This window comes from Galeopterus variegatus, unplaced genomic scaffold (genome assembly GCF_000696425.1).
Source record: "Galeopterus variegatus unplaced genomic scaffold, G_variegatus-3.0.2 Scaffold5054, whole genome shotgun sequence".
NCBI lineage: Eukaryota > Metazoa > Chordata > Mammalia > Dermoptera > Cynocephalidae > Galeopterus > Galeopterus variegatus.
The window spans coordinates 85,900-108,257 of NW_007731165.1; the positions used below are offsets into that span (position 1 = coordinate 85,900).

At 36.8% G+C, this 22,358-nt stretch overlaps 1 protein-coding gene across 3 annotated transcripts in view; it reads right to left on the reverse strand.

Annotated features, from left to right (window-relative positions):
* The window catches only part of SPEN (spen family transcriptional repressor), a 58,771-nt gene that overhangs the window by 30,992 nt on the left and 5,421 nt on the right, over nt 1-22,358 (reverse strand). For 2 of the 3 annotated variants that reach the window (XM_008588827.1, XM_008588826.1), the window contains exons 1-2: nt 14,846-14,913; nt 208-368 (exon numbers count right to left, since the gene is read on the reverse strand). In XM_008588827.1, coding sequence (XP_008587049.1) covers nt 208-368; nt 14,846-14,856 — 172 coding nt within the window. In that variant the 5' untranslated portion in view covers nt 14,857-14,913. Of the gene's footprint in view, nt 1-207; nt 369-14,845; nt 14,914-22,358 lie in introns of those variants that run through there. The other variant, XM_008588830.1, reaches the window with a different exon arrangement.

Consider the following 22,358-nt stretch of genomic DNA (forward strand, 5'->3'; position numbering starts at 1 on the left):
CAGCCAGTGAGCGGGAGCCGGTCTGTACGTGGGATCCGAACCCTCGGACGGGAGCGCCGCCGCGCTTCCCAAGCGGCGCACTATCCAGTGCGCCACTGGGCCGGCCCGAAAAATTGTTTTTACTACAAAGTATAAAATTCAAGTTGCCCAGTCTATCTCATTCCCCAATAATAGCAGAGAAGAAATCATAGTCATACACAATTTTACCTGTAGAGCGTACTGGAAGATTCTGAACCTTGATCCCAAAACTTTTACGGGGCTCATCTTTTTCCAGAGATGAAAGCAATTGGGAAGTGGGTGCTGGGACTGCTGCAGATTGAACTGATCGGGCTGGAGAGTCATCACTTGAACTACTGCTAGTATCACTGCTGCAGAAGGTCAAAAAACAAAACAACCTTTAGTGAAAAGACAGAAAATGAGTAGCATATAGAATTTCTTAAAATTGACAAGTGGCAATAATTAACAGGTGCAAACTTTAGGACTGTGATTTCTGTAGGCCCTACTTCCCCCACATCTATCTCATACACTACATTCACAGATGGCAGAAGACAGTAAACACTAACCTAAGTATGTGACAGAAAAAGTAACATTCTTTTACTACCGCATAACACCTAAAGGCAAATGTTTAATTCTATGAATAATGTGAACCATTTTTTTTCAAATGACATAAAATTCACTTAGGGTATTCATAATGCAATTCACTTGCAATTCATAATGCAATTCACTTAGGGTAATAATAATAATAGAATAGTATATTATACGGGTTTTGGATTCAGAGATCTATATTCAGGTCTTGGCTCAGACATATAGCATGTGTCCTTAGACAAATCACTTAACCTGTTGCTAAGTCTCAGTTTTTCCACATCCACAAACTGGAAATAATGATAACAGTACCTTTCTCACATGATTGATAATTAAATAAAATATCCCACAGGTTTAGAGAGTTTGGAATATGACAGGCATTCAATATATGAAGCAGCACTGCTGCTACTATTAGTAGTAGTAATATATTACTTGAGTTCTGTTAGTTTAGGCTCTCTTCTCTGTGGATAATGTTGGAGTGAAAGTGAATAAAATCGAATTTATTACTCTTAAATTTAATAAAATCCTCAAGAGGAGATAGTCAATTGAAAGACATGAAGAAAATGTTACCTACACAGTCAGATTAAGAAAAGGAGATACTGAAATAAATTTATTATGCCTAAGAACTATGTGAGAAACAGAAAATTCCCTTTTCAGTGCTGGATGTGCAAGATTGCTGTGGTTTTAGTTCTTTCATGGCATTCTCAAGTAGGTTAGTAAAAAGCTGTTTATAGATGCTGCTGTCTTTCTGAAATTTTGCTTCCTACTCGCATCCCTATTATGGAAGCCTTATCTTTCAAGCAAATATCTGGGGGGGTGGGGGGTAATCCATCTTAAACACACTAGCTAGAGGAAAAGACCCATGGTAGTTTTTGTCATTTGTACTAAGACTACAGATCTCACATCCAGGACAATCACTACTCCATCCAGACAGCTGCGTCCAAGCCTAAGTTAAAAAATTTTGCTGCTGCCTTTAAAAAAAAAAAAAAAATACTATAATGTTTTCTTGTAGAAAATTAATGATGTTTCTAGAAAACTAAGAATTTATACAGCATTTTTATTTAGCTCTCACATGCTAAGGCAAAAAGATGAAAACTTAATGAGGTTATCAAGAACTTTCTGCAGTTTGAAATACAGGGAAATAAACCTATCTCAAGAAGAGCCAAAAGGGAATAGCTAAGCTACAAAATACAAATTAGTAGGGATAAAAACCTTGAGACAGAACCACAAGAGGTCATTACCAAGCCTCCTATAAATGATTGGGCTTCAGTTTTCCCATCTACAAAAAGAATTTTTTTTTTTTTAAACATCATCCAGCAAAAGCAGTCTTACTAGTACTAAGTAAACAGTATCCCGACTGGATACTATATTGTCATTGAAATTAAAGGTTAACAAAATTAATCTTCTGTTTTGGGCACAGAAGTAAAGAAATACTTATTACATGAATTAAATACTGCAAGTAATACAAGATTATTAACAAAGCCACCAGATGACTACAGTACACAATGTTATGTGACTTATCAACCTAATAAATTCTGATATATCAAAAAGTAACCATTAAGGAAAATATATTCATTACAATACTACCAATATTATATACACCAAAATTCTTTAGCAACAGTGGGTAGAGAAGTAAACAAGGGCAAGAGCAGAATTTCTGGCTATTGAAATAATAAGGTAACAAAAACAAAGTTATATACAAATCTGTATTGTAAAAATGGAGAGGAAGATGATCCATTGATGGTAATAATGATTTTAAAATAAAGTACAAAATAGTGATAGAAATTAGATTTATTATAAATTTAATCACACTTTCTTTTGGTGAATCAACATACCACACCAAGTTTGAAACAAGGTGTAGAATTTAACTGTCAGAAACATCTGCTGACCAATTTGAAATAGTAACTAGAAAGGGAACAGGTTTTTAAATGAATTATGAAAATGATAAGAGATATGAGTTCACATTTTGATATGCTAACCTAAACCATAATGTACATCTCTATTATAGTACATCAAATGTACTGTAGATTTAAAGATCCCAATCCTAAAGATTTGTGGGGGCACAAACTTAGACTCCCAAATAATTTTCAGTCTTACTAAAGAAAAAGCCCAAATTCCCAGAATTTGTCAATTTTAATTTTTAAAAAAGTTTTATTGTTGGGCTGGCCCGATGGCGCACTGGAGAGTGCGCCGTTTGGGAGCGCGGCGGCGTTCCTGCCGAGGGTTCGGATCCCATGTGGAGACCGGTTCCTGCTCACTGGCTGAGCGAGGCGTGGGAGCAACACCGAGGGCTGCGATCCCGTTGCCGGTCCCGGTCCGGTACGGGGGCGACACTGAGGGTTGCGATCCGTTGCCGGACACGGAAAAAGACAAAAAAAAAAAAGAAAGTAGACTTTAAGTTTACCTGGCCACATCAACATTACAATTTCAACATTAATTAAAAGTATCTTTCTAAATGGTAAAAAATTTGAAAGAAACAGTTTTTTAAAATTTTATTTTGGCAGCAGGCAGGTACGGGGATCCAAACCTTGACCTTGGTGTTATCAGCACCATGCTCTAACAAAGAAACACAATTTTAAAAAATCTAGTTACATTTCTCCTAAGCATATTTCCAAAGACAATTAAGGCTGAATTATTTCTTATATTTGCTTATAACTTATAATTAAGATTATTAACAAAAATAAGAAGCAGGTCTAATCAAAATGTCCATAATGGAGAAATATAAGAATAAGCAACTGGTTACATAATAATTCTTGATGAGCAAATAGAATATAGAAGGCTAAGGGCCAGCCCGGTGGCGCACTGGATAGTGCGCCGCTTGGGAAGCGCGGCGGCGCTCCCGCCCGAGGGTTCGGATCCCACATACAGACTGGTTCCTGCTCACTGGCTGAGCAAGGCGCGGGAGCAACACCGAGGGTTGTGATCCCGTTGCCGGTCCCGGTCCGGTACGGGGGCGACACTGAGGGTTGCGATCCGTTGCCGGACACAGAAAAAGACAAAAAAAAAAAAGAAAGTAGACTTTAAGTTTACCTGGCCACATCAACATTACAATTTCAACATTAATTAAAAGTATCTTACTAAATGGTAAAAAATTTGAAAGAAACAGTTTTTTAAAATTTTATTTTGGCAGCTGGCAGGTACGGGGATCCAAACCTTGACCTTGGTGTTATCAGCACCATGCTCTAACAAAGAAACACAATTTTAAAAAATCTAGTTACATTTCTCCTAAGCATATTTCCAAAGACAATTAAGGCTGAATTATTTCTTATATTTGCTTATAACTTATAATTAAGATTATTAACAAAAATAAGAAGCAGGTCTAATCAAAATGTCCATAATGGAGAAATATAAGAATAAGCAACTGGTTACATAATAATTCTTGATGAGCAAATAGAATATAGAAGGCTAAGGGCCAGCCCGGTGGCGCACTGGATAGTGCGCCGCTAAAAAAAAAAAAAAAAAAAAAAAAAAAAAAAAAAAAAGAATATAGAAGGCTAAGATTCTTATAAATCAAATCATCTCAACAGATAACCAACTATTCCTGTTCCTACACTATATACAAAACTATATGAGCATCTGACTCATCACTGAAATGTCAAGGCACTGGGTATATTATTTATAAGATGACTCAGGGCTATATTTGTTCACACACAAGAGTGGCATCCAATGACTGGCTTCTATGTTCTATATCCCTGTATTATTTGTAAACAATCAATTACGTAAATAGGCTTTTTTTTTTGCAGCTGCCCAGTGCAGGGATCCAAACCCCATGACCTTGGTTTTGTAAGGCTGTGCTCCAGCCAGCTGAGCTAACCAGCCAGCCTATGTTTTTGTTTTTTTGTTTTCAAGCCAAAAGATTAAAAGGTATTTAACCAAATTAAGTTGAGAAATATCTGGCATAGATGTTTCTCAAAAGGAGCAATTAAAGCAATTATAAAACTCTGCAATTAAAAGAGGGTCCACCATTTGTTAAAAGCAGATATATTCTCAAGTGATAATTTTCCAACAACCTCCCTTCCTAATAATTTTTCACTCCACATAATTAATATATAAGCTTGGGTTAAGAGGAAAAATATGCAAAATGCAGATTTTCCCTAAGGCTCAAAATGTGCCCACTGGTCCAAGGTGCTTTCCTCGAATGAGGAAAAAAGCTAATTTCTTGAATGGAACGCATCACTGCACCAGGTAATAATCCCTCTATATCGTATTTCTTACAAGTCCAAATCATATCTTTTTAGTGCAGCAGTTGTTTAACTGTGGCGTGAAGACCTTTTAGGGGGTATGCAGTTGAATAAGTCCTCTCTATTTCAACTACATATCTTACGAGGCCAGATTTTCTTCATATACTTCACCCAAAAAAACCTTATGACCACAGTATGAATACTGGGTTAATTATAAGAATCTAACTATCTAAGTAAACTAGACATTAAAGAGATTTGCAAAAAGATAAAACAATGTCGCTCTTTTCACTGATATTTTTAATATAAAATATGTTAAAGTTTTAAAATAAAAGTTTTTATTTCAATATGGCAAATGTCAACAGATACTACCCACGATAAACAAAAACTCAATAATTTAAGAAAGCAAAAGGGTCCTGAGTCCAGAAATTAAAAAAAAAAAAACAACCCCTAGTTTAGTAGACAGTCTGATGTTGACTCCACTACCATTTTCAACTGCCACTTATGATGTAACCTGAATTAAGCCTCTGTTTTATTTTTTAATTTTTGCATTTGGCATCTATTTTTTTTTTTTCCTTTTTGTCTTTTTCCGTGTCCGGCAATGGATCGCAACCCTCAGTGTCACCCCCATACCGGACCGGGACCGGCAACGGGATCACAACCCTCGGTGTTGCTCTCGCGCCTTGCTCAGCCAGTGAGCGGGAACTGGTCTGTATGTGGGATCCGAACCCTCGGCGGGAGCGCCGCCGCACTTCCCAAGCGGCGCACTATAGCAGTGCGCCACCGGGCCAGCCCCATGGCATCTATTTTTTTTTAAGTCAGAAAAACTCTGCTGGGAGGTGCCTCATTTTGCTTCTCTAAACCTCAGTTTCCCTACTGGGTTATCAGACCTCACGGTCTTTAAAGGTCCCTAGTCAGCTCTAGGATTCTATGACTCTCTACCCACCTCCAATTTTCCATCTCTGATAGCTCCCAAACATCTCCAGGATAAAGTCCATATTCCTCAAGGTAGAGAGGACCCTTTACAACTTGGACCCAAAATAATTTTCTAGCCACTCCTTCTCATTCTGTTCTCATGACCTTCCAAACCCCACCTAATAATGATCTAACATCGGAGTGTTATACCAGCCACGGTACCTTTTTTTCTTACTACCTATGAATGCTTGGTTAAATTACTTTGTCCCTAATCCTTAATTTTCTTGTGTGTAAATGGTGATAACATCTACTCCTTGAGAGGGGCTATTTTGAGGATTTAATGAGTTAATGCTTATAAAGTGCTCAGCACTCTGCCTAGCATATAGCAAGCAAACGAAAATTCTTGTCCATACCCACTCCCATTGAAGGCACCTTCCTCTCTCTCCTTGCCTGCCTTCAAGGATTAGCTCCAATGTTAAACTACTGCTCTGTAGTTGTTCCTGACATCCCCGCTCCAACCCACCCCATCCCATAAAATTCATTGGTATCTTAGCTGTGTGTTCCTAGGACTCTTACTACAATGACTGTCTTAAATACTTTCACTCTGTATTATAATGACTCATTTACCAGCCTTCTTCAAAGTCTAATACTGGATTCATCTTTGTAAACACAGAACCTAGTATGGTGCTGGATATGTAACACCTGTTTCTGAAAGAAATTATGGATTAGAATTGTGCAAGTAATTGAGATTAATGCTTAGGAAAGCACATAAGCTCAATAAAATGGAGGTTGGTGTTAAATTTGATATCTAAGAGTGAAATGAAAATTTCTGATAAAATACTACTTGGTTAGAAACTACAAAGTTTTTCTCGATATTTCATTAATTACACAGGAAAAATAATGGCTGTTTCAAGACGTTAAATGATTAATAACCTCATTGAAAAACTACTGATATTTATAAAAACAAAAACACTTCATGGATCCTGTTATCTAGAACTTTGTGGAAGATGATTTTGAGAGATAAACATTTTTCTGGGATGTTTATTTCTAAAAATAAAAAAAAAAGGCAGTGGCACAATTAAAATACACATGCAAAAAAAGGTTTTAAATGTCTGACAAAGACCAGAGTCTTTGGGTGATTATTCTATTTCATCCACAAATCCTATAGTTAGAAATACCTACAATCAGTGGCTGGGATAGTGGAGAACTTTTGCCCCCGCCGCCCAGGAGACATTTTTGGTGATTACAGGTGAGTAGAGGGCTAGTACTAGCATCTAGGAGGTTGAGGCCAGGGTTGCTGCTAAAAATCCTACAGTACACAGGACAGTCTGCACAACAAAGAATTCTCTGGGCTGAAATGTGAATAGTGGCAAGACTGAGAAACCCTGGCCTACATTATTTCTTTGACGGCTTTCCCTTCTTTTGAAAAACCAACATGCTAGTTTCAAGTGCAATCCAATCACAGGACCCTTAAAGTGATTATTCTTACTTATTACTGATGCATCATTTCATAAAAATCTTTGAGTAACTCCCAAACTTACAGAAAAAGAAGAAGAAGAAATGTCAATTTCTGGAAATTATACTACTTAAGGGGAAGCTGGGAGGCTAGCTGGTTAGCTCATTTGGTTAGAGCACAGCCTTACAGCACCAAGGTTACAAGTTCAGATCTCCATGCTGGCCAGCCATCAAAAAAAAAGGGGGGGGGGAGGGGTTGGAGGGTTGGGAGCTGGGATCGGAAACACTCTGACATCACTTGATTTTGGAAAACACTGTGGAAAGGTGAAGTACAAACAGCTTCTTACAATGTGTACTTTTGCCATATCAATACTAAGGTCAAAGTACTTTGCAGACAAAACAGTTTTGTAATTTTTTTTCTGTTCAATGATATTTTACTTTATTTATCTATTTTTTATTTTTTTTATTTTAACCTCCTAATATACACTGTAGTTGATTTGTGTCCCTTTACCCGTTCCTTTTCCCCCCCTTTCTCTCCCCTCCCCCCCAGTTTTGTAATTTTTAAACAGTGAGTGAGATATACAGTATTGCTACCCATAATCTAGAAAAGTTTACATCAACGAAAACTATTCCATTCATATTCAAATGAATTCTTAGTGCAACAGGTTTCTTTTTAACCTCAACTTAGGGATTTAAGGTGGTAGTTTAGTATCACAATTAGATTTTTCCTCACCAAAGTACAATGTTCAGAAGAAATCAGTAAAACTTCTATTTTGCATAAAGAGATTAATGGGGTACTTTGCTTTATAATTTTAAGACATTTTAACTTCGCCTTAAAAATAATGATACAACTCAACAACAAAAAATGGGCAAAGGACTTAGACATTTCTCCAAAGATATACAAATGACCAATAAGCACACAAAAAGATACTCAACATCACTAACCATCTGGGAAATGCAAACCAAAACCACATGAGAATGGCTATTATTATACACCCATTAGGATGGCTATTAAAAATAAACAAAATAACAAGTATTGGCAAGGATGTGAAAAAAGTGGAACCCTTCTACATTCTGGTTTTTTATTTTGTGCATTACTGGTGGAAAGGTAAAATGGTGCAGCCACTGTAGTTCCCAAAAATAAACTAAGACTAACCATATGATCCATCAATTTTACCTGTGGTTATATACCCAAAAGAACTGAAAACAGGAATTCAGGGCTGGCCAGTTAGCTCACTCAGCATGTGGCATTTGGTAACACCAACGTCAATGGTTTAGATCCCCATACCAGCCAGCAACCCCGCCCCCCCCCAAAAAACAGGAACTTGCATAACTATTGGTACACCCATATTCAACAGCTAATAAGTAAAAGCCCAAGGGTCCATCAACAGAAGAAAGGATAAACAAAATGTTGTATATACATACAATGGAATATTATTCAGCCTTAAACAGGAAGGAAATTCTGACATATGCTATAATATGGATGAACCTTTAAGATATTGCACTAAGTGAAAAAATCCAGACACAAAAAGACAAATATTGTATGATTCCACTTACATGGTATACTAAGAATAGTTAAATTCATAGAGACAGAAAATGGAATAATTGGCTTTATTTATCTTCCTATTCTCAAGTCCAACAGCTTACATAAATTAGAAAAAAAAAATCATTAAAGACTACCTTTTATTTATTTTATTTTATTATTTTTTATAACTGTCAAGCCCCGAAGACTACTTTTTAAAGAGTGCCTTAGTTTGGCAGAAAATGCTGATTAAAATTGAGTTTAGGGGCCAGCCCGGTGGCGCACTGCTACAGTGCGCTGCTTGAGAACACGGCGGCGCTCCCGCCAAGGGTTTGGATCCCACATACAGATCAGCCGCTCACTGGCTGAGTGAGGTTGCGGGTGCAACACCGAGGGTTGCGATCCCGTTGCCGGTCCCGGTCCGGTATGGGCGCGACACTGAGGGTTGCGATCCGTTGCCGGTCACGAAAAAAGATAAAAAAAAAAAAATTGAGTTTAAATATGCTGTATGTGAGGGCCGGCCTGGTGGCGCACTCGGTTGAGTGCGGCGCTTGGGAGTGTGGCAACGCTCCCGCCCAGGGTTCTGATCCCATATAGAGACTGGTCCGCTCACTGGTTGAGCGCGGTGCGGGCGCGACACCGAGGGTTGTGATCCCGTTGCCGGTCGCGGTACGGGCGTGACACTGAGGGTTGCGATCCCATTACCGGTCACGAAAAAAGACAGAAAGGAAAAAAAAAATATGCTGTATGTGGTTAACTTTCTCACAAAGGTTAAATACAAGTAATTCTTGGGATGCAATTATAGCTGCAATTAATATTTTTACGTTTATTACTGTCTTCGGGTCGAGTTAAATAAAAGAAATATGATGGAAATATGAGGATACTTCAAAAAGTTTGTAGAATAATAGAATTAAAACATAATATGATTCTTTCCATGAACTTTTTGAAGTACCCTCGTAGTGATCTATAGAATAACTGGCAGACAATTAAAGCTTACCAAAAAATGTTAAAGGAATATTATTCAGCCTTAAAAAGGAATGAAATTTGACACATGCAGCGAGATGGGTGAATCTTGATAATATGCTAAAAGAAATAAGCCAGACACAAAAGGATAAATGTTGTATAATTCTACGCATATGAAGTACCTAGAGTAGTCAAAAATTCATAGAGACAGAAAGTAGATGGGCCAGCCCGGTGGCGCACTGCACTGGATAGTGCGCCGCTTGGGAAGCGCGGCGGCGCTCCCGCCCGAGGGTTTGGATCCCACATACAGACCGGTTCCCGCTCACTGGCTGAGCGAGGCACGGGAGCAACACCGAGGGTTGCAATCCCGTTGCTGGTCCCCGGTCCGGTACGGGGGCAACACTGAGGGTTGCGATCCGTTGCCGGACACGGAAAAAAGACAAAAAAAAAAAAAACATAATACGGTGGTTTCAGAATCTACTATTCTAATAATGACAGCAAAAATGGAAAGAGGTTATGCTTTTGTTAATCTATTACTAAGAATCATTTGACTTACTTTCTGGTGGCCTTTACTGGGCCCTAACATTCCCTAGTTAACTTTAAGAATTATCGTCATCTAGCACAGACTCCATTACCAAGTACTTCTTACTATTTTTTAGTTAACTTTAAGAATTATAACATCATCATCTAGCACAGACTCCATTACCAAGTACTTCTTACTAACTTATGTTCAGATTGCTTTTTTGTCAGATACGTGATCAGATTCTGCTACAAACAGATGCTAAGTATAAAATTTATAGTGAGTAAAGTGAAAAAAAAATTGTTTTTCTACATTTTCCAAAAGAACCTTGGCCCTAATGTACTTTTAAATTCCAAAGAAGCTGGGCCAATCAAGTTCTTACAGCGATAAACACAAACCTACAGTCCAAAATGGTTCCAATCACCATGACACAGCATATTCAGGAAGCTAGTCTGCCCCCACCACACAACTGAAAATAACATACAAAGAATTAGTTTTGATCATATAAATTAGGTCTAGAAACAACAGGGATGTTTATTAATTGTTTGTCTACTAATTCCAACACCAGAATTCCACTGTGTGTTAACTGACACATTTTAAACCTCTATCAAAAAGTGTTTGCCAAAACTTAAAACTGACCTTTGGGGGGCTGGCCAATTACCTCAGTTGTTTAAAATCCTGGATCCTTGTACAGGCCAGCTGCACCCCCTACCCCCAATTACCTTCAGATTTAAGTTCTTTTTAAAATAAAAAAAATTTTTTTACACTGGTTAAGATGATTTAATTTTTTTCTTGGGGAATTAAAATTATTTATTTGGGGGCTAAGAAATTAAATTTTTTTCAGGAGTTGAGTGATTCTCTCGGCCACCCTGGAATCCAATATGCATTTTAGCCTGACCTATACTAAATTTGTTGGAAAAGAAATCTGAAAGTAGTTCAGTTTATATTTTAGGTATAAGAGTCCCAAAAGCCTTTCCCAGTGATCCATAATTTCCAAGAAAGTCGAAGGGTTTTGAGAATTAAAAAAGAAGGAAAGGAAAATAATGGACTCTGTCTTTAAACAAAACAAAAAGCACTAAATTGATGCACAAATTACTTTGTGACATTACAGCTTTGATAAAGCTTGCTTCTAAGACACTGCTGTCCAATCGAAAATTAAGCCACAAATATAATTTTAAATTTTCAAATGACCATATTTTAAAAAGTAAAAAGAGGGCTGGCCTGTTAGCTCAGCTGGGAAGAGCATGGCCTTGCAATACCAAGGTCAAGGGTTCAGATCCCCATACTGGCCCTGCCAAAAAATAAAAAAGTAAAAAGAAACAGGTGAAATTAATTTTAATAATTTGTTTTATCTACACTAATATATTCAAAATATTTGAAGACGCAAAAATTAATAAACATTTTTTTTTTAGCCAGGTCTTCAAATTTTGTTGTATTTTTTAAACAGTTCTACTGAGATATAATTTCATACCACAAAATTTACCCATTTAAAAGTGGACAAGTAATGGTTTTTAGTATATTTACAGAGTTATGCAATCATCACCATCACGTAATTTTAGTATATTTTCATGACCCCAAAAAGAAACTTTATTCCCACTAGCAGTCACTCTGAATTCTTTTCCACCTTCAGCCCTAGGCAACTACTAATCTACTTTCTATCTCTTTAGTTTACCTATTCTGGACATTTCGTATAAATAAAATCATATAATATGTGGTCTTCTTTGACTGGCTTCTTTTACTTAGCATATTTTTGAGGTTCATCCATGTTACAGTATGGATCAATATGCACAGAATAGCCACATTTCCAGTGCTCCATAACCACATGTGGCTACTAGCTATAGTATTGGGCAGCCTAGCTCTAGAAGCAAATACCTCCCCAGTAAACAAACATATCATCCTTTAAATAAGAGACAATGTTAGGCCATTACAATGCTGAAACAATGTCTAAGCACAGCCCAGAATATATGTGTGCAGGCTTAATAAAGAAATGCCATTTATGAAAGGTATAAAACTTTAGAGGTTTAGCACATTTAAATAATTGTTATAGTATTGAAACTATTAAGAAAAACCAACACCATGGTGTCATCTTGATAAAGTCTCCACATGTATTTCACAATGTAACACCAAATAGCTCCAATAAGTGAGCAAAATGATTCTTAAAAGCATAAATTTCCACTTTAAAAGCAGAAAGGAATTACTAGAATGAAAAAAAGGAATTTAGTGCCGGGGGTATTTACAACTCCAAACATTAAAAATGTTTTTTAAATTTAATGGTATTAAGAGGAAGTCAAATGGTTATTAACAAGCCAAATTCTAAAAATGTCCGATCCTATTTTATTGAATAATGTTTTCCCACCAATTTGTAAGAAAATGTTTTACTACCATTATCTTAGCAATATATTTCTAATCTCCTCTTCCACACCAAAGAAAAGTTTTTAGAGTATGAGTCTGAGATTCTTAAGAGAAAACTAACGCTACAAAGACATTTTTTAAGATATTTCACTTAATATTTTGTCTACCTAGAAAGAGTTAACTTACTGTACAAAGCAGATTAAGGAAGATGTCCTATAGAGAGAACTTTATACAATTTCTAGCAGCAGTAAACTCTAATAGCATATAATTTAACAAATGACTAACAATTTATGTAAGCAAATTACCAGAGGTGCTCTTTCAGTTTTCTCACAAACCTTTGTAGGTAAAAGCAATCACACACTTTGTACTCTAAGACAGATTAAAAAGAGCCCCCACGTGAAAACAACCCAAAGGGGTAAAAGAGAACAAGATCACCAAAAGTGCACTGAGTGAAGTTTTAACTTAACTAAAAATGACTAACGGTGTAACACCCAGATGTTGTAGTTATCTGACAGAGAATTTAAGACAACTTAACTAAAATGTGAAAAGCTCTTGTGGAAAATATAAACAACATGAATGCACAGAAAGGAAATTTCAGTGGAGAAGTGGAGGCTGTAAAAGAATCATATGAAAATGCTAGAAATTAAAAAAAAAAACAGATTTGAAGAATGCCTTTGAGAGGCTCATCAGTAAACTCAATACAGCTAAGGAAATAATCAGTGAACTTGAAGATAGGTTAACAGACTACTCAAGTTGAAACAGAAAGAGAAAAAAGAGTAAAACAAACAGAAAACAGAACAAAACATCCAAGAGCTAACATGAGTAATTTGAATCCAAGAAGAGACAGAAAAAATATATATATATTTGTAAATATAATAGCCAATAATTTTCCCAAAATAATAAAAGATATCAAACCACAGAGGCAAGAAACTCACAGAATCTGAAAAAGATTAAATACCAATATGCAACACATACAATAAATAAGCACATGCAAACACAACAAATATAAATATATCATATTCGAATTGTTGAAAACCAAAGATAAAGAGAAAATCTTGAAGGCCTCTGAAAGAAAAAGACACACTACCTATGGAGGAATTAAGAAAAGAGTTACAGTAGATTTCTTTTTTTTTTTTTTTTTAGATGACCAGAAAGGGGATCTTAACCCTTGACTTGGTGTTGTCAGCACCACACTCTCCCAAGTGAGCCACAAGCTGGCCCCAATTTTAATAATTTCTGATCATTAATTAGGCTCTATTTAATCACTTAACTCCCTTATTTCTCAAAGAGGCAATCTGTGAAAGAGGCCCCTTTTGTGCACAAAGCAGCCATGACATCAAAAATTCGTAACTTAAGTGTAATACTGGTTTTCTTTTTCTTTTCCTTTTTTTTTTTTTTTTAAGATTTTACATATTTTGCTTCCAAGTCAAACAGATACAACTTATTACAGCATTTTCAATTTTAAAACTCACTGGTTAAAACTTTAATCTGCTGAATTACTTTTTGTTAATTATTAAAGCAACATTTAAAAAATGTTTACATCAAAATTAAATTAGGGGCTGGCCAGTTAGGTTAGCTGGTTAGGGCACAGTGTTATAACATCAAGACTAAGGGTTCAGATTACTGTACTGGCCAGCCACCACCACAAAAAAAAAAAAAAAAAGATTAAATAAAAACCCACAAGATAGCAGAAACTATTTTACCCCCAAACCTATTTTAATCCCTTCCACCTAACTAACCAAAATAAACCCCAGCACGACTCAAGCGGAAATGAAAAGGGGTAAGGGAGAGACAGTTCTTCAAACAAACATAACTAAAGCCAACGTTCCTAGGGACTTTGGTAATAAACTCCTTGTCACCAAATGCAGACCATGTTGTGATATAGCCAAGCCATGGTATGGCAGAGGCAGTTTTTCAAGCCTTAGCTTCTAAAGGTCAGAGGACAAATTACTATTAAAGCAAGGGGTTAAAGATGTATTGAAAATAGAGTTCGCACCAGCCTCTACTCTTGGGCGTTCACCCTTGCTAAATCTGAAACACTTCCTACGCAGGACAAACCCCGGTTAACTGGCAGCCACTGGGAAGCTAGTGCGGATAGCGCCACCTTTCCCCTCCCACCTCCTGCCCAGTCACTGCCGGGTCCCGTAGCCTCGTCCGGCCCCGCCCCTGGGCTGAGGGCCGGGCAGAAACCCTGGCGTGGCAAAACAAGGAAGCCTCCGGGAGGTGGCAAGCAGCCAACTCAAACTGGATGATTCCAGTTGAGGCTGGATCGAGTCACAAACAAGCAGTTCCTAGCTTCCCCTACCACATTCAGATACAGGGGTTGCACAAACGGTTTGATCTCAGAACGAAGCCTACCTGGTTCTCATTTCTCTAGCAGCGGAGCATCTTAAATAAAAGCAAGGTTCCCAATATCGAGCAAATACGGGTCAGCCCAGCCTTGTTTCCAAAATAGAGCGTCCATTCCATATAGGACCCTACTGCTGACAACACCTACACTTTTTCTTTTTTCTTTTTCTTTTTTTTTAAAAAAAAACCTTACTTAAAAAAAAAAAGCTGTACTTGACAAAAAAAGGAAAACCGGAAAGGAAACAGACCTGTTTACAGATCTCTATAATGAGAGCTAAGCCCACCAGAGCAATTAGTAAGCAGACACTTTCCATACTTTCCATATTTAGCACATAAAAGGCTTGGCTGGCTAATATGACCCCAAAAGACAGAGGGTGTGTAGCTTATTGCGCAATAACAAAGCAAACTATACAGCAGCCAAAAAAGGAATGTGTTTCAAAAATATGAGCTCTTCAGTGACCTCTGCAGTTTGTCTACTACTCATGGGAATGGAAAAAAACTTTTTTTTTTTTTGGTGTACTTCTCTGCAGAACACACACTGCTAAACATTTATTCCATGCCACTAAACAGCCCCAAAATTGCATTAAGCAGGGAATGAGCAAATAAATATTATTCTTTTGGAAAGTAATGGGTATTTAAGACAGTCACTCCAAATGTGGCAAGACCTAATATTTTTCAAGGATTACAAACACACTAATATACCAATGCCCCTGTTCTTTTTTTTTCCCACCAAACCCTCTATAAGTAGGTAACTTTTTAAAGAATTTAGACACCAGTATTTCAAGGAGAGAGAGTATTTAATGATACAGTCAATAAAACCACATCACAAATAACAGGTGCAAATTTCAAAACAAAAACTTCATTTAACAGTTGGAAAGGTCCAGAGCAATGAATACATTTTATTAATAACACTGATTTTCAGCAGGACATTCTCCCTTTCGAAACCTCAGATAATTTCAACTATCTAAAAAGGTAAAAAATGATAATAATAATAATAAAAATAAAAAATGAGGTAGAAAAACAAACTAAAAAAAGTCAAATAATGGTTACAAAAACCAGAAGCAAATCAGCTATTTGAAATGCAAACATAGTACTTTACTTAGGCTTAAAATAAGGTGCAAATATTTTCCTTGTAAATGAAAATAAGGGGCACAAGATAAATTAAGAAACATCCCTCCCAAGTACATTTATTACTCTTGACTTTGGCCTCATAAATTAAAAGCTTTACTAAACCTTCACTGTTCCTCCTTGAAAATTCTCTGAATGCTCCCAAAACACAGTTATTCCAAAAAGCAATATCCACCTTATCACTGATTTTCATGTTGGTATAATTTTGTTTTCTATTTTTAAATGACAAATAATTTGTTTCCAATGGCCTCTTAGAACAGGTATCTTCTTTTCACACACTCAAAAAACAACAACAAAAAATACCCATTTCAATTTAAGTGATTCATCTCAAACTAACATGTGTAATAGGAGTAGCAAAGGGAGAAAGGTTGGTATTGTACAATAAAACCAACTTAATTTCTACTTTCACTTCAATCCTATATAGCTACAAACAGAACAGCCAGGAAAAAAATCATGGTTTCTAATTGCCAACATCCCAAATAAGGTTTAATGTCAGTTACATCATTTTTTCTGAGATTAAAAGGCACTATTTTTAGTGCCAGTGACTTTCTTGTTAAAAAAAAATCAATGAAGAAAAGAAAAAAAAAGAATTTTTTTTTAAAAAAAGGAAAAACAGAAGATGACCTTGAAAGAAAAAAAGAAAAAAGAAAAAAATCAATGAATACAAACTATTTTGACCACACAAAATATATCTGAGAATAAGGAAGCACAGTGCAACAAAACAAAATTCTATCTCCAAAAGAATCCCAGAAATTATTTGCCTATTCATTATTACAGATCAGATCACTTTTTTTTCTTTTCTTTTTTTTTTTTTAAAGATGACCGGTAAGGGGATCTTAACCCTTGACTTGGTGTTGTCAGCACCACGCTCAGCCAGTGAGCGAACCGGCCATCCCTATGTGGGATCCGAACCCGGGGCCTTGGTGTTATCAGCACCGCACTCTCCCGAGTGAGCCATGGGTCGGCCCAGGATCAGATCACTTTTGATGACAAAAATTCAGACAAATGTGTTTATGTGACTCAACACTGTAACACATCACCAAAAAATAACTAATTATTAATTCATTTTCTAGTTTAAGAAACTGACTTTTACTGCTGCCATATCTGACAGTTTCCAATACAATACATGTCACAGAAAACTGGATAGCCAGGTAGTGAAATGAGCTTCTTTCTCCCAATTTTATTTTATTTTTTTATTTTTGGTGGCTGGGTGGTAACAGGAATCAAAACCTCTGGACCTTGGTGTTATCAATACCACATTCTAACCAACTGAGCTAAGTGGCCAGCCTCCTTCTCCCCAATTAACACCTGAATAAGCATACCTATATATAAAAAAAGAGAGAAATGGAAGATACACTGTCACTCAGACATAACACAATGTCACCATTCCCAATGGTTTTCCTTATCTTTTCAGCCTCATCCATATTCTTTCACAAGGCTGCAAAATGACAGCAATTCTGAAAAAATTTCTACTTGAAGTTGGAAGAAAAATATCTCACAACTAAAATTAATGAACTACACACTTCCTCATAAAGACAAAGGGATATCTGGATAAAACTCCCCCCTGATGGAAAAAACTAATCTATAATGTCTAGATTGTTTACAAAATGTTTTGCAGATGTGGACTTTACAGAAAAGAATGCTTATGAGACTAACGACTTCCAACTTTTTTGAGTTAAAAGGGTCACATTCCTTTTTTTTTTTTTTGTAACATTCCTTTTTATAACCCCATCTATGTCTAGCTGTAAAAATCCAGAATTCATTCAATATTCTTGGGGCTAGCTGGTTAGCTCAGTTGGTTAGAGCACAGCCATGTAACACCAAGGCCAAGGGTTCGGTTCTCCTTACCAGCTGGCCACCAAAGGAAAAAAAAAAGAAAAGATATCAGAATTCAGTCAATATTCTAATTACTGTTTACAATTATAAATTGTCTAACATTAGAAAAAAAGTAGTGAGGTTGTAGACAACTTTTGAAATAACTTATGCTAAATGTAATCTTAAAGAAATATACAGGGCCGGCCCGGTGGCGCACTGGATAGTGCGCCGCTTGGGAAGCGCGGTGGCGCTCCCGCCCGAGGGTTCGGATCCCACATACAGACCGGTTCCCGCTCACTGGCTGAGCGAGGCGCGGGAGCAACGCCAAGGGTTGCGATCCCGTTGCCGGTCCCCGGTCCGGTACGGGGGCAACACTGAGGGTTGCGATCCGTTGCCGGACACGGAAAAAGACAAAAAAAAAAAAAAAGAAAGAAAAGAAATATACAGACAAGTTCAGCAAATAATATCACCAGCAATAAATATTTTCAGGCTAGCTGATTAGCTCAGTTGGTTAGAGTGTGATGCTGATTACACCAAGGTCCAGGGTTCAATCCCTGTACTGGCCAGCTGCCAAAAAAAGGGAAATATTTTCATTTCCCTTTCAATATAAAGTAAACTGTTCTAACATAAAGCTTATTATATTAAAGAGCTGGAAAGTCTGATTGCTTGAACGAGAGAGAGACAGAGAGAGTTTCTCTCCTCGCTCCTGTCCCCAAGTTGCTCCCTTATATCTTCCAGCTATTACAATTCAAAAGAAATTCTAAGAATGTAACAAGTATAAAATGAAACTCTGAGGAAATTTAATCAAATACATTTTTTTAAAAACCAACTCGTTCTCATTTTTAAAATCTGTTTAAGAAGAAAGCTTGCTCTAAAATCCTGATTTCTTCAAACAGATATCTGAGCATGATAAAGCCCACATGGCTTACTGAAAGCCAGACAATAAAGACAATCAGATGTCACTCACTACATTTATTTTTACGTAGTTCTCTTTGGGCTTATTACAATATTTGTCTTAAGAATTTCCATATAAATATTTCTTTTATAACTAGAAAGAGTAAAAGTTTGTAGTTACTTGACATACTTTCCTTCAGAAAAACCAACAGGTTCAGAGGAAAAGGCTGTTGAGAAGACAAAAAAAATTTTTTTTTTAAAAGATGACCGGTAAGGGGGTCTTAACCCTTGACTTGGTGTTGTCAGCACCACGCTCAGCCAGTGAGCGAACTAGCCATCCCTATATGGGATCCGAACCCGGGGCCCTGGTGTTATCAGCACCGCACTCTCCCGAGTGAGCCACGGGCCGGCCCGAGAAAAAATATTTTAAGGGGGGCAGAAAACAGGGCTACTTTTGGTAAAGCTAGAAACATGCACATAGCCACAGACATCCAGATTAACTTAAATATAATATGTTAACTCTTAATCAGACATATAGAATTTCTGTTTTGGATTAGCCCTAGCTAATATTTAATCCAAACTGGTTCTATTCTTGGGGCTCCATACAACCTGCCACTGAGCTATTTTATTCCATAAACTTGGTGCACAAAAAAGGCATTATTATTTAAATGGATGGCTGAATGTGAACTCAAGTTAATTTTAGCCTAAAAAAGAGGATCTGGGAAGTAACCTGCTAGTGGAGAGGGGATAGAACAATAAAAAGTTTTGAATTATGCAAATCTCAACTCCCTTTCATTACCCTTTCATTCATTTTCCCACCATTCATTCAGTAAAGCTTTAGAGAGTAAAGAATCAAGAACTAACTGCAGGTACAAAGGTGCCAGGGACCTTTTTTGGCAATCTGGTGAAGTCTATGGACCACTTTCCAGAATAACACTTTCAAATGCATAAAGTAAAATAAATAGGAACAAAAGGTAAAATAATTATGTTAAATTATTAAAATGTTTAAATTTTTGCGATATATAGGTTAAGTATCTCCAATCCCAAAATCCTAAATCCTCCAAAATCCAAAACTTTTTGAGCACCAGAATGGTACTCAAAGGAAATGTTCATTAGAGTATTTTGGATCTTTGGATTAGGGATGCTGAACCAGTAAATATAATGCAAATATTTCAAAATCCAAAAAAATCTGAAGTTCAAAACCCTTCTGATAACAAGCATTTCAGATAAGGGATATTCAACCTGTAGTAATATACGTCTTTATGGGATCCGAACCCTCGGACGGGAGCGCCGCCGCGCTTCCCAAGCGGCGCACTATCCAGTGCGCCACCGGGCCGGCCCCCCTTCTAAAATCTTTTAACAACTCATCTCTGTCATACATAATAAAACCCCAAATCATTAGCATGGTTAAACCATTCTAAATTATTTGCTGTTATCAAAATATTCTTCTACCTATTTTGTATTCCTTCAGGTTGTTCCTTCTGCCCACGATGTTCCATCTAGCCTAAAACTCTTCTTTCTCTTCTTGTTGGAGTCCTATGTACCCTTAATAGTTCAAACAAATGCTACCTCTCAGATTTCTCCAGTAGTCAAAATAATTCACTTTCTGTTCTCCCACTGTTCTTTTTCTTTTTTTTTTTTAAAGATGACCAGTAAGGGGATCTTAACCCTTGGCTTGGTGTTATCAGCACCACGCTCTCCCAAGTGAGCAAACCAGCCATCCCCATATAGGGATTCGAACCCATGGCCTTGGTGTTATCAGCACCACACTCTCCCGAGTGAGCAATGGGCTGGCCCCCACTGTTCTTTTTTGTAGAGATACAAAAGCTGTCATTACATAAAACATAAAAGTTATCACACGGGTAGAACTAGAAGGAATCAGGGATAGCTGGTTAGTTCATTTGATTAGAGCATGATGCTGATAACACCAAGGTCAAGGGTTCAGATCCCCTTGCTGGCCAGCTGCCAAATTCAAAAACAAAAAACCCAAAATTTAGAGGGGAAAAAAAAAAAGTTGAAAAAAAACCCCAAACAAACAAAAAAGACCAAAAAAAGTAAATAAATAAATAGAAGGAATCAGTAAAATAATGAATGAGGTTCAAGTAGCCAACTAAAAGAAACCTGTAAATATACAGTTGAAATCTGTTAGGTCTAAAAAATATGACTATATATAAAAGGAAACCAATAACCTAAGTAAATGTGCTATAACCTCTCAGAAGAAAAAAAAAAAAACATTTTAACAGAAGAATCTAAACAGACACAGGAAAGGGGGAAACAGAGCCAAGAGTCTGTTAGTGATTCTTCATCAAGCTCACAGGAAGAAGTTGCCTTCAACCAGCAAATTTCAGTACCCCTACCTCCTTGTTGGATATGTCTCTACAGTGCAAATCAGAGGGAAGGAACACACAAAGAGTCCAAATCTGGGCTCTTAGGAGAAACTCCAGATTTGTAAACACTGGCAATAATTTAAATTTAAACCACAATGCAAGGCAAATTAAACTTGTCTGATGGTCAAATGTGGCCTTCCAAACCTCCAGGTTGCATCCTTTGGTATAAGTGGATAAATCTATCTACTATTAACTTGATATAGTAATCATCAAAAGTCCTCTTGCTCTCCAAGTGCATTCTGCCTTTATGGCAGTTATCTTTCTGACTGTAAATATTCAGAAGCATAGAGCTACATTTTTAAATTATGTAAGCAAAGACTAGCTCCATGAAATTCATCAGATCTTCTCTGGGTTCGAGCTTTTGAGCCTACAATTCTGAGGGCTAGATCCCAAACCACTGTAATTTCCACCAAAGTGTAATGCCACTCTGAAGGCCTTGTATCACTGTTTCTCCTCTAACTTCAACACCAACACAATAGATTGTCTTTTTGATAAGTCTCAATCCAATGGAAAACAGTGGCATCCCTTTAATGAGGTAGGTTTGGGGAAAATAACAAAAATTTGAGTATTTTAGACAATTCTATACAGGAGAAAGTGAAATACAACAAGAGTCTATAATTAGTATATAGGATTCAAATTAACTTTGTCAATCATTTATCTAGACAATATGCCAAATGAAATCAAGACAAGTTAAGGGTTTTCATCCATGTCAAAAAGCTGCAAAGCTGGAGCCAGAACCTATCTTTCCTGACTTCCTAAACTAAGTGCCTATTTCATTTTAATATGCAACATTGTTCAGAATGTTTCAATTATACCTAGATAGGCAGATATGTATACAAGATGTTTCCATTTATTATTTTGAATTAGAAAACTTAGGAAGCCTAAAAAGAACCATTCAATTTACATTACCATTTATTTTCTTAAATTAATTCTTGGCAGGCAATACTAAAAGAAAAAATAACCTGGGCCTTTTAATCAGTTTCAAGAATTTGTATCCCATAAATTTAAAATAATAAACGTTGACTGGAAATGTCCAAAGACTATTAATATCTGACATCATAACAACAGCTAGCAATTATTAAGGGCAGTATTTATTTAACATGTACTAGGTATCAAGGTAAGCACTTTACACGCAATTTTCATTTTAATCTTCACAATAACTTTATGAAGTAAGGTTCCTATTAGAGATGAGAAAGCTGAGACCTAGAGAGCTTAACTAACTTGTCCAATATTTCTTTTCTTTTTTTTTTCTTTTTTAAAGATGACCGGTAAGGGGATCTTAACCCTTGACTTGGTGT